The sequence below is a fragment of the Colletotrichum navitas genome (genome assembly GCF_030913465.1).
Source record: "Colletotrichum navitas strain CBS 125086 chromosome Unknown LY79scaffold_203, whole genome shotgun sequence".
NCBI lineage: Eukaryota > Fungi > Ascomycota > Sordariomycetes > Glomerellales > Glomerellaceae > Colletotrichum > Colletotrichum navitas.
The window spans coordinates 1-15,297 of record NW_026850749.1 but is presented as its reverse complement, the minus strand read 5'-3'; the positions used below and the strand labels follow the sequence as shown (position 1 = coordinate 15,297).

Genomic DNA, 15,297 nt, shown 5'->3' with positions numbered 1-15,297 from the left:
GAGACTGTAATGAAATCCGCAATATTTGCGTAAACACGTATCTTATAGGTCGGTACACTCCAGCTGGGAATTCCATCTCATTCCGTCCCTAAACGACGCGTCATAGGCTGATTTTCCCTCCTCGTTTACCATGCCTTCACTCGGCTGAAGCTCCCGGACGAGTAATAATCGATCGGTAATTCTAGAATTCTAGCCCAGTCTGGGATCCATCTCGATACTTCCAACCCCGCTCTTTGATGTAGTGAATGGCAATCAATAATGGTCACTCATCCTTGTCAGAAAGCCCTGACTGGTTGCAAGACCATCATTGTTGCGGGGTTGTTCACTGGGCTCTTGCGGATGGTGTTGGTGATACTTTTCTTGCGTAACTCTAGACCCCTCATTTGGTTGCTTGTGCAGTATATGTATGATCGAGACACTGCCCGATCACCACACTGTCCTCATGCGCTGCGAATCTCATCGATTGCTTCGAAGTTCCTGAAAACGGTCTAGGAAAGAGCATAGATACACAGCCCCGTCAACATGTCTAACAGAAAAGATCACGGCTTGAAGCAGCATGGTCTGTCAGATGATGCCGTCGAGGCGGGACATGACTTTATCCACGATGCTGAGGTCGAGGAAGAGCGAGTATGTACACCATGCTCTCGTCACCACTATAAGGCTAATCAGTGATCTGTCTCTTTCACAGAGACACAGCGGAGATGCCAGCTCGATGCCATCGATGGAGTCTCAGCAAAAGAAAAGTGCAAACCTCGAAGGGATGCAGTCCAGCAAATCAACAGGGCAAGAGAAGGCAGGCAAGAAAACCTAGCCGTTGGTCGTCATGTATAACTCATCTACGGTCGACAAGATCCGCGGCGTTGTGAAAGGCGCTCTACTTCAACCATCAGATTGATATTGAAATCCTTTGTGTGATTTACCATAGCTGATGCGAGCCGACGTCGAGTGTTGGGAAACTTCAAAAGCGATCAAGTATAGGATTGAGCAAATCTTGATAGCAAGGTAATATTGGATAAACAAATTGAACAGATTATTGTTATAATAAATCCAACTGATTCTCATTGGGGCGACCACTGGTGACGACGGTTATCGATTGTCGATTAACATCATCGATGTACTTATTAGCCCATAAGTCTTGTCTGAACCATCATACACAGGCCGGATGTGGACCCATGTCCCGGTGTTGCTTCCCCCCAAAACGCCGAGTTCGGACCATTACTAACCACCAGGCCAACTGAAGCCAGTAGCACCCTGGCGTGACCGGAGCGGCTTACGCCAAAAACACCGCCCTATCACAGTGGGCTGATCACTGCCTTTTTTTTTTTTTCTATTTTATAATTCTTCTCTTCTTGGTATTCTATCTCGAGTAACGACCAAACATATTTGCCATGCCTGTCTCAAAGGATTCGTCGTACCACTTCGTCGTCCTCGGCGCCGGTGTCATTGGCCTAAGCACCGCACTGACACTTAGGGCCGAGTACTCGGAAAGTCTGATTACCATCTTGGCAGAGCATTTCCCCGGTGACTACCACATCGACTACTGTTCACCATGGGCAGGAGCTAATTGGTGTTCTTCCGCGAACGACAATGGGCTCCTCGAGTCGTTTGACCGCGTGACCTTCAACCGGTTCAAGGAGATTGCACACGCCAGTCCCGAAGCGGGGATTAAGACCTCACCACTGAGGATGATCTTTGATTCAAAAATTGAAGATGCCGGGATCCTTAGCCAGGAGACGGGAAAGCTTTGGTATAATGATTTAGTTGGCGGTGTTGTGCCATTGAGCAAGGACGAGTTACCGCAAGGGGCCATCTTTGGGCTTGAGATGCCCTCTACCTTTGTGATCAACACTCAGATCTACTTACAGTGGTGAGCACCCATCCTCTATCCAAACCTTATGTACCCGAGCTCACAACCACAGGCTTCTGGAGAAATGTAGACAAAGCAACATAGGACTGCTGCGACGTCGGATTAGGCACGTCAAAGATGCGCGGATTTCACCAGACGTGACGGCCGTTTTCAATTGCACCGGGTTGGGATCATACTTCCTTGGTGGTGTCGAAGACAAGTCAATGTATCCTACTCGAGGTCAGACGGTCCTCGTTGAACAACCCATTCAGCCTCTCAAGAGGATGTACTTCCGCTCGCCCCACCGGGTAGACAACAACACCACCTACATCTTCCAAAGACCGCTTGCTGGAGGCATCGTGCTCGGCGGGTGTCGCCAGGACGGAAGTTGGGATAAAGAAGTTGACCCAGAGTTGGCAAAGACCATCCTCGAGAGGTGCTGTGCTCTTGCTCCTGAGCTGGGTCGACCTGAGGATTTGAAGATCATCAAGCACGGCGTGGGACTGCGACCTAACCGCAAGGGCGGCCCGAGACTTGAAGCTGAGAAGAGTGGTCATGGTCTGGTGATCCACAACTATGGAGCATCTGGAGCAGGCTATCAGGCATCTTGGTGAGCTGCAACTATAACTGTACTCCGAGCGTACGACGATTGTGCTAACGAGTCTCCAGGGGGATGGCGGCACATGCTGTAAGGCTCTTCAAAAAGCAGATTGAACATGGAAAGGTATTAGCAAAGCTTTGAATTGGTGCGAATCATTTATGGGTCAATAACTTAGTAAATCTATGCAAATGACCATTACACATCTATATTGTGTTTATGTCCTCTCGCCTGGTAAACCGAGAGTGGTATCACGTGAGAATCCTAGTAGCGGATTCGTACATTATGATTACCAATCGATACAAGCTCGGAATCGAGGTCTTTAGAGTTACATACTCGGCCATTTGTAATCCAACCACTTTTCGAGCGTTTGGTTCCAGGCTCCGCTGCCAAGCTGTACATGTACCCAGGAGTCAACGAACTGCTTCCAGACGATATCTCTAGGAACGGCGTATCCCAACTCCTCAAAGTTGAACGGCGTATCCGGGTTGACGATGCAGAGTTCGCCCTCATGCAGCTTCACTTGCAGCTCGACTTCGATGAGATCAGAGATCATGGCATCGGCCGTGTCATCCAAGACCGCCTGGTAAACGGCGTTGTTGTCTTCCACCAAGACGACAGTCGCAGACTTGAGGTTGGCGCGGTCGAAGGCCTCGTTGGTACCGCCGGTGTTGACGGCAACTTTGACGCCCGGTTGATCCAGGGACTCGAGGTCGGTGTACTTTGACGTGTCGGCGCAGCGAATGCATGCCGTCTTGCCCACCTTCTGAATAGCGGTCGAGAAGAATGCCGTTCTAGCTCGCGCGAGGGTCATACTGATGCCACCCATGGCGATATCGAATTTCCCCGCCGTGAGATCGCTAGTAATGTTCGCCCATTTCGTTGCTACCAGACGTGGGGGATTCGGGAGTCCGAGAGCGTTGGAGAGGGACTGAGCCGCGTCGATATCCACACCGATGTAAGTCGTGTTGATCGCGGTGGCGTTTGGCAGAGTTGTCTGGTTGGTAACGAGATATGTGAACGGCTTATAGTCACCCGTTGTGCCGACGTTGATGTATCCGCGGGCCACGATCATGTCGAGAAGCGAAGTTACGTTGGCGTATGACAACGACAGCGTTGTGTCTTGAACCACGCCGAGTTGTTGAGCACCGGCACAAGCGCTTAGAACAGCGCTGGCAAACGCAGATATCCGCATATTCACCATCTTTAGCCCGATAACTCGATGTACGTGAAGCCGAGAACTTCGTCGGAACTTTGGAGTGGCGGGTGACCAGCACTTTTACTGTGATCCAGTGCCCTCGTGGCCGATTCCGGGGCCCCGCATGTTCATTTTGAGAGTGGACCTTGTTTATCATGGCCATGAAAGTTAATGACGATAGCAAGTGGTTCCCCATTGGCTAATTGGTTTTTTTGTTGTCAAGCGGGTGGATGAGTGGGTGGTCCCCATACTAAGCTCATTCCTCGTTGCTATCACCTTCATTTGCTATTACAGTCACGTTTCGGTGTTACTTGGCCCAACGGATGGATAACATTCATTAGGCTATCTCTTGTGGGGATGGAACTTTCATATGGTGGCTTGGAGCATCGAGTCTCTTAATAGGAGCGGCATTCTAAGTTGCTAACTAGGTAAGTTAGTGTTATTATTCATCTAATTAGCTAGATTCTTAGGATACAACATATAGAAAAGAGCGTTCTCTACTTAGATAATTCTGTCTTGATTTCGTCTCCTTAGAGACAAGTCCAACTCTTCGCTACTTCTTACCAGGCCTAGAGATAAAGTATAGCCTTTCTACTTAAACTAGATATATAGTTCAAACACATTGCCGGGTTTATTAGCTTTCTATTTACATTTGTATTCTAGTTATGGCTTATTTTCACTTGTTCAATATTTATACAAGCTTCAAGACAAAAAGAATAGGACTGTTAGACTCACTTGGTAGGTAATACAGTTAACTGTACGTATTAGTAGTAATTAATAGATATTAGGGGTAACTGTTAACCACTCCAATAGTTATTGGAGATGGTTAACATCGCAACAGGTAAGCTTAGTGTGGTGGTTTATTGCTACTGGTAGCCATCTGAATTAATCAAAATATATGCTGGCAGCAATCTAGCAGTGCATTCCAAGCCGTAAGTATAGAAAGCCTATTAGTGCCTAAGATTACTTTTAAGTAAGCACCTTACTATTATTCAGCGTCGCGTTAAAAGCTGCCACCTAAAGACCACCTACAGCTAATATCTGCCTTGAGAGCTCTGTTACAACCGTTCCAAAAGCTTTAGAAACACCAGGACTTTACTGACGAATGGCCTACAGGTTCACAACCTGGGTCCGGGGGATTAATCAGTACTTATAGGCAAAGCTTTCGGCTACGGATCTCAAAAGACTATGCATTTATTGTATTACTATTCTTTACTTTTCTTGAGACATAAAGCTAGTAGTCAAATAGTAAGAGCATCAACATCAGCCAGACTTCTCCTAGTATCCAGAAGCTGTCGATTGAGTACACCATCGGGCACGAAATGATTGTAGAAAGGCGCAGCTGGGAGAAACATCTCGAAAAGTGTGCTTCCGAACTGTTCAACCCCACAACTGTGGAATGACACATCGCGAGGTGTATACTCCGGGCCAAGACCGACAAAGTCATGCTTCTTGCGCCGTTGCCATTCGACGTCAAGATAGCTACCGAAGCGATTCGCATCAGGGTGCATCTTGCCTCCATTCCACGTCTTTTAGATGTAAAGCGCCTCCTCCCAAGGGGCCACCTTGCCATCGTTATTACTATCTTCATTGGCCTCAAAGCGGTTGAGAACGAGGATTCTCCGCGCATAACGACGATCCACGATGCGCTCAGGTAGAAACCGAGAGGTTGCCTTCGCCTTATCGGCAATCGGCAGGCGGCTCTGGATTTCCTTCTCATGGTGGCGGATGCAAGCGTCCACGCGTTCATCGTCAGAGAAGGATTGCGGCAGAGGCAGCGTGACAATCTCAAACCGGTCTGGTAGCCAATCTCGTGATGTGCCATAAGTAAGTGTGCCATCAAATAGAGCGCATACGAGCCGGGCGCTGCGGGTAGGACAAGCAGTATGTGTTGCACCGTAGATAACAATAGTCAATAGGGGGACGATTAGCAGGGGTTTCTTCAACTCGATCAAGGCAGCGGGCGGCGCATGTGTACAGCATGTTACATGTTGCAACGTAGTCTAGAGTTCTGAACTTAATGGTACATTCTCTAGACTTTAAAGCTGATGATTAAGGAACGTCCTTTCTAACTCATGCAGTGTCCCGATTGATACTAAGGAGAAAATGAGCTTTGGTATTACTCAAAGAATTAATTAGCTACATGAAAGATGTGTCATCAAGTTTGTTTGCAGAGGCGCAGCTGAGAACATGCAAAACGGTACAAATAGATGAGGCTTATGTCTTGCTGATGATTGAGATACGGTATTGTGGCGGTCTGCTCACCATCACTCAGTTAGAACTCAAAGTTTGCCGCAACGGCCTTGACCAGGTTCTCTGCAAGAAGCTTGTGAATGGCCAGGCCAGCGTGGTAGTTGTCGGCCCACAAGCAGTCCCTTGAACCGTAGCAGGTCGCATCCCTGGCGCCGTACTCGGCGAAGTTATTGACGACGAGATCAAAAGAGGGCTTGGTGTCGAAGACAAGGCCCTTAATACCGTTATTAGATGACTTGAAAGCGGCGATACGGTCTTTCAGGGCCTGGTTGTAAGATGCGATGTCTGAGCGCAGACGGGCCAGGTCGGCCCTGGGCTGGCCGATCATGGCGGGGATCTGGTCAGAGAAGGCTGGATGCGCCGTGTAAGCGGTTTGTCCCAATACTTCAGCATGGCTGAACAGAACTCACGAGGAACGGTAAGCAAGACAAAGTTCTTCAGACCATCGTTGACGAGCGTCTGCAAGAGCTGGAAGTATCGATCCATGGTCTTGGCGACGGGAGCGGCCTGCCTGTCCCAGAAGGGCTCACCAACGTCGTTGATGCCTATCCAGACAGCTACAAGGGTGTTGTCTTTGTTGATCTTGCTAGAGACGTACTGGGCGTATTGGCCGACCTGGTCGTCGACGCAGTACTGCGCGTACGTGTCAACGATTTGCTTGTCGGTGGTGGCGCCGGTGACGGCAAAGTCATAGGTCAAAACCAACGAGGTGTTGAGGGTACTGGTGAGGTGGCCGACCCAGTTGAGGCCACTGGAGGTGGTTTGGCCCGGCAGGGAGGGGTTGCCGAGTGGGTTGCCGGCGGCGGGGAGAGCCCCGCCGGGCCAGAAGCCAACGGTGGAATAGGAGTCTCCGCTACGGCGAGATTGACTCGAGTCAGACGGACGATGGTGACGCGGAGAAACAGGACGACTTACAAGACCACCAGATTTTTGGGAGTGATCTGCCTCGGGGAGGCGTACGGGGCGGGACTAGCAGCCGACAGGGAGAGGCCGGCTGCTAGAGAAAGTGCTTGGGCGGAGAACTGCATTATGGCAAGATATGGTCTATTCATGCGACAGCAGAATATGTGCAACATAAAAAGAGCATACAAGACGAGGTCAAAGCTAACGAACAGCTGAGACCGGGTAGGAAACACTGAAGAAGAGACGGGAACGACTACGGTCAATGATTTCAATGTTGAAAGGCGCGTATATATTGCCTCGGATTCGACGAATAGGATTCGTGAGTCCAGCACTAAGGTGGCTCGCTCATCACAGAAACTCCGTCACGGTGCGTTCGCAGTACATTGAGTCCTCCATATTCTGCCAATTCATGATCCAACGCCGATTGGTGGAAGTCATCGTGGAAGCTCGGACCGGAGCGGTGCCACCCCCAAACAGGACGAGTTCGCAGACGCTTTGCCGGGGCATGCGGGGCCGCCAGCGAAGCCGTGGGTCGCAGTCTCGGTGACGACTGAAGCTGCTGGTATTAGAAAGGGTTTTCCCTTAGAGGAAATATATCATGACGCCGCGATGAATACTAGATGAGGTTTCGAGGCTATACTTCAATAGTTGAGGTTTCGTGGCTATCTTTGTTAATCGAGGTTTCTGGCACAGTGTCGGATGGCTATCGCGTCATCAAGTTATCGATGGAAAGCTAGATATCATAAAACTGCGATCGTCTCCCCGCGAATTTCGATAAACATAATGTCACGGGGTGATATAAGGCGTTAGTTGTGCTGCCCGCAATTAACGGCGTCGTCATTTGCGTGACACATAACAAGACGACTTTTGTTTCGCAAACTGATTCATTGACTTCCTATTCCCTATTCATATACCGAGAAGATAAAAGTGTGCAAATGCACCCACCACTAGCAGGTTCCCAAACGGGCATCTAGAAGGCAGGGTTAGCGTTCTGTAGGAGCTGCACAAAGTACTCCTGGAACCAAGCCCCAGCTTCCGGGGCTGGGATGACGGAAGACGCTGAGCTGCATTTCTCGTCGTAGCGCGTCGCAGTCGAGTTGCTGGTCCCGTCGGCTTCACCACCCGGCTTGACCCAGACGATCGCGTCCAGCGTGTCGATGCCGGTCTCGGCCGTCGGACGAGCACCGAAGCCGGCGCCCTTGACGTTGCACCAGTCGCCCCACTGCTGCTGCCCCGTCGGCTGCTTGCCGCTGCGGCCCTGGTCGACGAGGTAGTTGGCCGGGTATCCGGCCGTCTTTAGGAACGGCGTCAGCGCGGCGTGGTACTTGGACTCGTCCCACTGCTTGTTGCCCGACGTGTACGACGGCGCCGTGGTCAGGTTCCAACCGTTGTAGTTGGACACGTTAGTAACGAGGCCGCGGACCGCCTTGGGCGACCCAGCCTTCTTGAATACCTGACCGAACAGCTCCGCCGTCGGCTGCAGATTGGCTGTATGATTCCAAGTCAGCCAACCAAAGACAAGTTGTATTAGCGGTTTTGAGCTTTTGAAATACCGTCCCAGCCAAGCCAACCTGCGTGGCCAGCGTCGGCATAGATGGCGACGTTGTCGAGGTTGAGAGTCTTGAAGGCGTAGTCGGTAGCCGTCTTGTACGTGTCAGCAGCACCGGCGCATTTGGCAACGCCCATGTTCTACTATTCGTCAGTATATCATCATGTCCGGGGGCGGAAGGCCGTCGAGGAACTCACTGTGACGAGATTCGCAAGACCATCGGGCTCTGTACTCCTGGTCAGTGCCCCGTGAATTGCCATTACACGCTAGGTTCCGCTTCTCACCAAAGATAAAGACCTGGCGAACATCCGAGTACTCTTTGGCAAGCGCGGCGATGGGGTCGATGTACTCTTTCTCGTACTTGCTGAGGCCATCTTCGGCGATCACAAGCTCACCGGCCGATGACTTTGCCGAGCAGTCACGGTCCGGAAAGTTGTAGATGACGTAGGTGCCGGCGAACGGCGGGTTGGCGCCCTCCTGGTTAAGCTTGCGGATCTGCGCCAGAGTGCTGTTCATCAGGCTAATCTTTTCACGGGTGTCACTAGGGTTTGTTAGTGTGACGTTCCTTGTGACGCCTCGGCTCCAGTCGAAACACTTACAGCCACGCGAAGGAGGGGACTTCGGCGACCTTGGCGGCCTTCTCCGCGAGCTGTCCGCTCAGCTTCGGGATGGCCAGGTTCTTGATCTCATCGGCGTAAAAGGGGTTGGGAAACATTTGCCTGTCTGCCAGTGGATTCCCGTTGTAGGATGCCACAGCGCGGGACTTGAGAGGGCTTGCCAGAGCGGCCGGCGCGAGAGCCGCAGCGAGAAGGAGTTGAGCGACGACCATTATAAAAGAGGGCTGGAGACAATAGAGAGTCGGCTATGGGGAGGAATTTCTAACCCGTGGATGTTTTGTAATGAGGTGCTGTCGTCCCACGATACTCATCTGATGTAGACACTTTCCCCTCTTCTTATACAACACTGGCCTTCCTGCCAAGATGGGACGTAGGCCCTGATTCCGAAGCTTGGCCCTTTTCACTGACACAGGTAGAGCAAGGTCCAAGGGTTACGTGGAACGCGTCTGTCCCTCATTTTGACATGGCTCCAAGGGTCCCGGGACGATCTCTGTTTCTCCGTGCCGAGCAACTCGGAGACTCTGAAATTACTTTTTCGTGCTGTGTGAGAAACAAAGAGGCTGGGGCATCGACGGCGGGGATATTGCTTGGAGGCCGGCCACAGCATTGGCGCCGAGCCGCCTGTACCTGGACGTTAGCCGCATTAGGGATGCCCGGGGGGTCACCATACGGCTTGGGAAATCTTGGGCCATGGTGATCCCGCGGAAAGCTTGGCTCTGAACAGCCACGTGCATGTTGAATCGTCGTCAGGGATGCCAGTATTGCTGGACATTCATATTCCTCAGTCTCCGCCGGGTTCAGATGACAGCATCTCAAGGACGGCCTCTGTCGAACGTCAAGATCTCAAAAAGTAGGGTTGACAGTTTCATGTTGATTAATTGGGGGGTCGGTTTGCCCCAAGTCTATGCCCTCTGTCCATGATGCTTCAACTTTGAAGTTTGGAGAAAGCTTGATTTAATAGAGACACACTATGCAGTGAGGGGGAGGGCTTAACTCTTTCTAGTGCCCTTGGCGCAAGGGCTTCATGGGTGGTAGTTGAATCTTATAGCAACCAGCAGAGCGGCAATCGAGACACAAACGAATTGAGCCTAAATGAAGCTTGAGCCAAGACAGCTCGAGGATTGGTTTAAATAGCTCATCTTATGATATCCCCTCTGCTTATTGGACACGCTTTTATCTCGCCCATAAGCTATCTCCATCGTTTGGCGGTTCGGATGATTAGCCCACGCTTACATGTACCCTCCCCATGTTCGAAGAATCGACACTCTGAGATATGTGCATAGAGCACCCTCATGCCGTTCCATATACGCTGAAGTTATGCCTTCCATTATGGAACCTTAACGCCCACGACATCGCAGTATTATGTTGACAAATCTATTACAAGGACTTGGTCTTCTCCACAGCCCACGACATTGTACAGGCACGTGAAATTGCCATGTTACAATAATACCAGGACTACTTCCTGTGACCTGTCCGTACTACCGTGTGCGGGTGTGTGCTGTGCCAGAACTCCACGACTCGGCCTATATGTCCTCGGTTCCCGCTCCGGCGATGGAACCGGTCTATCTACCACGATCTTTTTTGTCCACAAGCAAGGGAACTATCCACGCAAAACAAAACAAAACAAATACCCCATGTGCGCATCCAGTATGGGTGGATTAATTGCACAACTCAGTTTGATCTCACGCCTGCAGACTGACTAATAGTACTTGGGCGTCTGATCCCAGGATCATGGGTTAGCAAGCACAAAGTGGAGGTGCTTGCTTCTAGAGCAAAAGGTCCGCCAGCTAGAGGGACAACTGGAAAGCCAGCGGCAACGCAAGAGGGAAAAGGTCCGCCTATCACCTAACAGCACCTTCGCCACTATGTGGGATATCCAGCGGGCGCAAAGTACGGATATCGGAGAAATGGGTAGTCCGGATGAATCCAGCGCACCTGGATTATTCCAGCGAGGCCGAAAGTGGCATATGGGGGGGCAGCAGAGCTAGTGAAATAGGCGGTGATAGTGGTGGTGATGATGGTCATGATGATGATGCAAATGTGGGAGTGGTGCATAAGTAGGGTAGTTAAGTCAATAGGCGCTGGCAGGCGGACACTGGTGACAGTGGGCAGATGTTATGTTGCCAGCCACTCGGCCCAACTTCAAGCTGTCTATAGACAGGCTGTATGGTAACGTACCACTGTTCCAAACTGTCAGAATAATTGACAGCATTATTCTCGTCGAGCCACGCAAAGTTCATGATGGCATGCCTTTTTGAATTGAGCTTGATTGGGGTGGTATCATTGTTACATTGAACCACCACACATTGGTGGCCGTATGAAATGCGGTGTGGCCGAGTCTGGAGAGCATAATTTAATGCAACTTTCATTGGTTGTCTCAAATTTGGATGTCTTGGAAGTGTGTTCCAGCTGTCATTTCACCATTGGATGCCAGCAGACCTACACCGCCACTGCAAACACACTATCAGAGACGGCTTGCATAAAGGTGGTGTACTGTTCAGAACTGCTAGTGGATATGAACGACACTTCAGAATTCTCATTGAATCTCTTCTAGTAGATATAGTATCACGTCATGTGAAAATCTCGGCAAGTCTGGAACATCAGGAGCCGGAATGAGATTACCTTTAGGTAGCCATCAGATACTTAAGAAGAGTCTATGGCCACTAGAGACTCCCGTTGTCTGCTCTAATTTCCAGGTTGCCAACTTTGATCATTTTCATCGCACTCTTAATAGCATGCAGCCAACGACATCTCCCCAAAGTCCTTGCGAGGCGGACAGTCCACCTACAAACGATGTACTTCGGGAGCCTCGACACATACACCAAATGCTAGAACAGATACTTGTGGCTATTATTATAAGTATCGCTTTCTTCGAGCTCAAATATTCAACTACATTCTGGAGTAGGCAAGCCTTCACAACAGCGAATTTCCAGAATATGAAGGTGATCTTTTGGGATGTTATGATTCATGAACCTGGGCCTGAGATAAAGGGAGTCAGAAACCGGTTTAGCTCAGACTTCCGACTGCGGGACGACAATCCACCTACCGTGCTTTGCTTCGGCAACCCGAAAGAAAAAGAAGAAAAAGAAGAAGAAGAAACAAAAATTCAGCCAATTCATATGCCATTTATGAATTCTTCAAGGCCCAAGAAATGGGATGTGTGGCAAAAGGTGTGAGAGAATCTACTCAGCCACTGGCCGAATGATGTGCCTCCTTCAATTCTCCGTCATTCGGGTCATTTCAAGCATGACTGGGGCTTTGTTAAAGGTGCACATCTTGTTTACAGTGAGATTTCAGATGCAAGGGGGGTGCCAGAGCAAATTTTCTGGAAGCACCGGACTACAACCGGTTTTACATCGCAGTACTGGTCGAATCCCAACTTTAAGCATGAACAGATATCCGGAAGAACCTGGTGAGGGACATTGTTAGCATATAGGTGATGCAGCCAGAGGCAGTAGGTCACATGACACACCGCCTACCAGCAGAATTCCCTACCTTTGCCTATACGCAAGGGTGCTACTATACTTATACTCCTACTTTACCTTATTAACTAAGTTAACTATTAATAACTATAATTTAACTACTTTTTCTTAACCTTTATAATATTATAAGATAAAGATCTTTATTAATTAACTAATAAAAAACTAATATTAATTAATAATGTATATACATAGTAAGTAGTGCATTATAGTAAGTAGCGCACGTCTACCTTATTTCTACTAGCTTTATCCTTATATTAACCTTTCTCTATATACAATAATAGAATCCTCTTCTTAAGAAAGCTAAATTATCCTTGTAATTATAGCTATTTAAAAAGACTAAAATCTATCTATACAAAAGGCAGCCTTTATCTATAATGTGCCTAAAACTACACTCTATTATTAACGCGCTAGAAAAGTTACATAAGCTAAGACGTGTTTAAAATTAATAAAGATAACTATATCTAAAGAGAAGGTAATTCTTAAAAAGGTTATTAACCTAATTAATTAAGGATTTCCTCTATAACAAAAAGATATACAAGATATAGCTAATTAACTCCTTAATATATATAATAGGATATATATTAGACCCTAATAGGCAGAGAACTTTATATAACAATAACCTTAATTAAAAATATAATTTTAACGTTAAATTAACTATTAGAGAGCCTTAGCTAAGGATCCTATAATTATATAAGGCTAATTTACACTTATATAAAACATAATTATAAAGTATAAGATATAGGATTATAATATCTATAATTTTAATAAGACTAGGTTCCTAATAAAAATACTATTGTATATAAAGGTTATTATAACTTCTAACTAATGTAGAAGGCCTTATATAAAGCAGCCTAGTAATTATAAATAGGTTTCTGTTATTTAGGGTGTATATATAGATAGCTAGGTAATACCTTTATATATTATTATAAAAGGTAAATATTACCTTTTATTATAGTACTTTAATAGTAAATTTCTAGCTATATAGTGTATTTACCTAAGTAAAAATAGATAAACTATAAATAAGATTAGCCTAGATTAACTAAAGCACTTTAATTAGTATATAAAGTCTTATACAAAGGGTACTTATTACCTTCTAATCCTAGATAACTATAATAGCTATAAATTAACTAAATTTAATAACTACTGTACTAAAGAAGGTATTATTACTTTATATATACCTCCCTATTTATTATATAAGCTTTAGCCTCTTAATATTAGCTATTTTAGCCCTTTAAAGCACTTATACAGCAAGGAAATTAAGAAAATAATATAGATATAAATTATATATATTACTAAGGATAACTTTTTTTCTGCCTTTAAAGCAGTATTCTTTGCTTTAATAGGTAAAATAAACGTATAAGCAGGTTTCTAATAGGCTAGTCTTATACCTTTTAATCCTAAAGTTATTATTTCTTACCTAGATTTTAAGCTAAAGACACTAACACTAGTTAACTTATATTTAACTAGCTTAGGCTTATAGGACCTAAAGACACTAATAATAGTAATTAAAGGTATATAAAGCTCTACCTTATTAAAAAAAAGGATTAAGGACTATTAAGGAAGTTTACTAACACTAATATATAAAGTAATTAACTTATAGTTAAAGGGTATTAGTAAGTTAGTATATTAACTTACTATTATTAAGGCAGAGAACTATTAACTTTATACAAGGATAAAGGTACTTAGTAAGCGCTAAAGGGCTAAAAAGACCTAACTATATCTTAGAGGATTACTTAATATAGCTAAAGTAGAGGTACTACAAGGAGAAAAGGACGTTATTAAAGCTAGAGGTAAGGAAATATCCTAAAAGGGGGGTTATATAGAGAGTAATAAACCACTTATACAACAATATAGTAATTACAAGAAGACTAGACATAACGCATAAACCTATAAGGTAGTTTAGGATACTAATAAAGAATAAGGTAATATATATTTTTAATTAATTTTATATAATCTAGTTAAATTAAGTTATTAAAAAGATAGAAAGGTAGGTAGATATATACTACTTACTATAATACGCCACTCACTATGTATATACGTTAGTTAATTATTACTAATAACTAGTAATTAATAAGGCTTACTACTATAGGAGTTTACTTAGCCTACTATAACCTAATAGACTACTAACTAAGTTAAGTATTATTAAGGCTACTTTATCTTTATAAAAAACACTATAGTGTTTATTATACTATTAGAACCCTTTTAATAAGTAAAAATCTTTTTTATACTAACTATAGTACTATTAAGAAGAGATACTTAAGTAGTAATAATTACTACCTTATTTAACTTTTTTCTTTATCTTTATATTTACTTTTTTAAAAAATCTATTCTTATTTACCTTATATATATAAAACTAACTTAGTACTATTTAAACTTATAAGTATAAGTTATATTAAGAAGAAACTTACTACTTAATTACTATTATAAAAGTTATATAGTAATTACTACTAATTAACCTTAATAATTAACTTTATAATAAGTTAATCTAGTAGTACCTTATACCCTAAGGTACTTACCTTTATAGTAAAATATATTAACTATAATAAGTATAGCTAGAAAATCTTTTTTAATAAGTAAGACCCTTTTATTATTTACTTTTACTTTACTTATTATATAGCTAAATAAGCTAAATATATCTTTATAGGTTATAAGCTCTAGAAGGACTTTTAATACTACTTTAATAAATAAAATAAAACCTTCTTTAGTACTACTAGTAAAACACTACTATTAATTTTTTATAACTTCTTTTTTAACTAAGGTATCTTTATACCTAAAGACTATTAATAAATTACCTTATACCTTATTATTATTATTAATAATAATAAGTTTTATATATAAATAAATAAAGAAG

At 45.2% G+C, this 15,297-nt stretch overlaps 7 protein-coding genes across 7 annotated transcripts; 3 read left to right on the top strand and 4 right to left on the bottom strand.

The window, feature by feature from the left end:
* Positions 1–522: 522 nt before the first annotated feature.
* Positions 523–811, top strand: LY79DRAFT_595305 (uncharacterized protein; the record flags this gene model as incomplete). The annotated part of the gene is made up of 2 exons (XM_060561763.1): positions 523–627; positions 689–811. The coding sequence occupies 2 exons, from the start codon at positions 523–525 to the stop codon at positions 809–811; spliced, it is 228 nt and encodes a 75-aa protein (XP_060407004.1).
* A 577-nt stretch (positions 812–1,388) lies between these two features.
* Positions 1,389–2,588, top strand: LY79DRAFT_595304 (FAD dependent oxidoreductase; the record flags this gene model as incomplete). The annotated part of the gene is made up of 3 exons (XM_060561762.1): positions 1,389–1,867; positions 1,920–2,456; positions 2,516–2,588. The coding sequence occupies 3 exons, from the start codon at positions 1,389–1,391 to the stop codon at positions 2,586–2,588; spliced, it is 1,089 nt and encodes a 362-aa protein (XP_060407003.1).
* Positions 2,589–2,772: 184 nt separating this feature from the next.
* On the bottom strand, positions 2,773–3,648 carry LY79DRAFT_530394 (bacterial extracellular solute-binding protein, family 3; the record flags this gene model as incomplete). The annotated part of the gene is made up of 1 exon (XM_060556175.1): positions 2,773–3,648. One exon carries the CDS (start codon positions 3,646–3,648, stop codon positions 2,773–2,775), a length of 876 nt encoding a protein of 291 aa, XP_060407002.1.
* A 1,235-nt stretch (positions 3,649–4,883) lies between these two features.
* Positions 4,884–5,625, bottom strand: LY79DRAFT_595302 (uncharacterized protein; the record flags this gene model as incomplete). The annotated part of the gene is made up of 3 exons (XM_060561761.1): positions 4,884–5,171; positions 5,208–5,440; positions 5,499–5,625. The coding sequence occupies 3 exons, from the start codon at positions 5,623–5,625 to the stop codon at positions 4,884–4,886; spliced, it is 648 nt and encodes a 215-aa protein (XP_060407001.1).
* Positions 5,626–5,917: 292 nt separating this feature from the next.
* LY79DRAFT_675215 (GDSL-like Lipase/Acylhydrolase) lies at positions 5,918–6,923 on the bottom strand (the record flags this gene model as incomplete). The annotated part of the gene is made up of 3 exons (XM_060564419.1): positions 5,918–6,246; positions 6,306–6,748; positions 6,811–6,923. The coding sequence occupies 3 exons, from the start codon at positions 6,921–6,923 to the stop codon at positions 5,918–5,920; spliced, it is 885 nt and encodes a 294-aa protein (XP_060407000.1).
* Positions 6,924–7,768: 845 nt separating this feature from the next.
* LY79DRAFT_675214 (family 6 glycosyl hydrolase) lies at positions 7,769–9,176 on the bottom strand (the record flags this gene model as incomplete). The annotated part of the gene is made up of 5 exons (XM_060564418.1): positions 7,769–8,286; positions 8,352–8,487; positions 8,545–8,573; positions 8,632–8,888; positions 8,947–9,176. 5 exons carry the CDS (start codon positions 9,174–9,176, stop codon positions 7,769–7,771), a joined length of 1,170 nt encoding a protein of 389 aa, XP_060406999.1.
* Positions 9,177–11,531: 2,355 nt separating this feature from the next.
* On the top strand, positions 11,532–12,549 carry LY79DRAFT_573487 (uncharacterized protein). The gene has a single exon (XM_060559478.1). The coding sequence runs from the start codon at positions 11,577–11,579 to the stop codon at positions 12,138–12,140; it is 564 nt and encodes a 187-aa protein (XP_060406998.1). The 5' UTR covers positions 11,532–11,576; the 3' UTR covers positions 12,141–12,549.
* Positions 12,550–15,297: the final 2,748 nt, after the last annotated feature.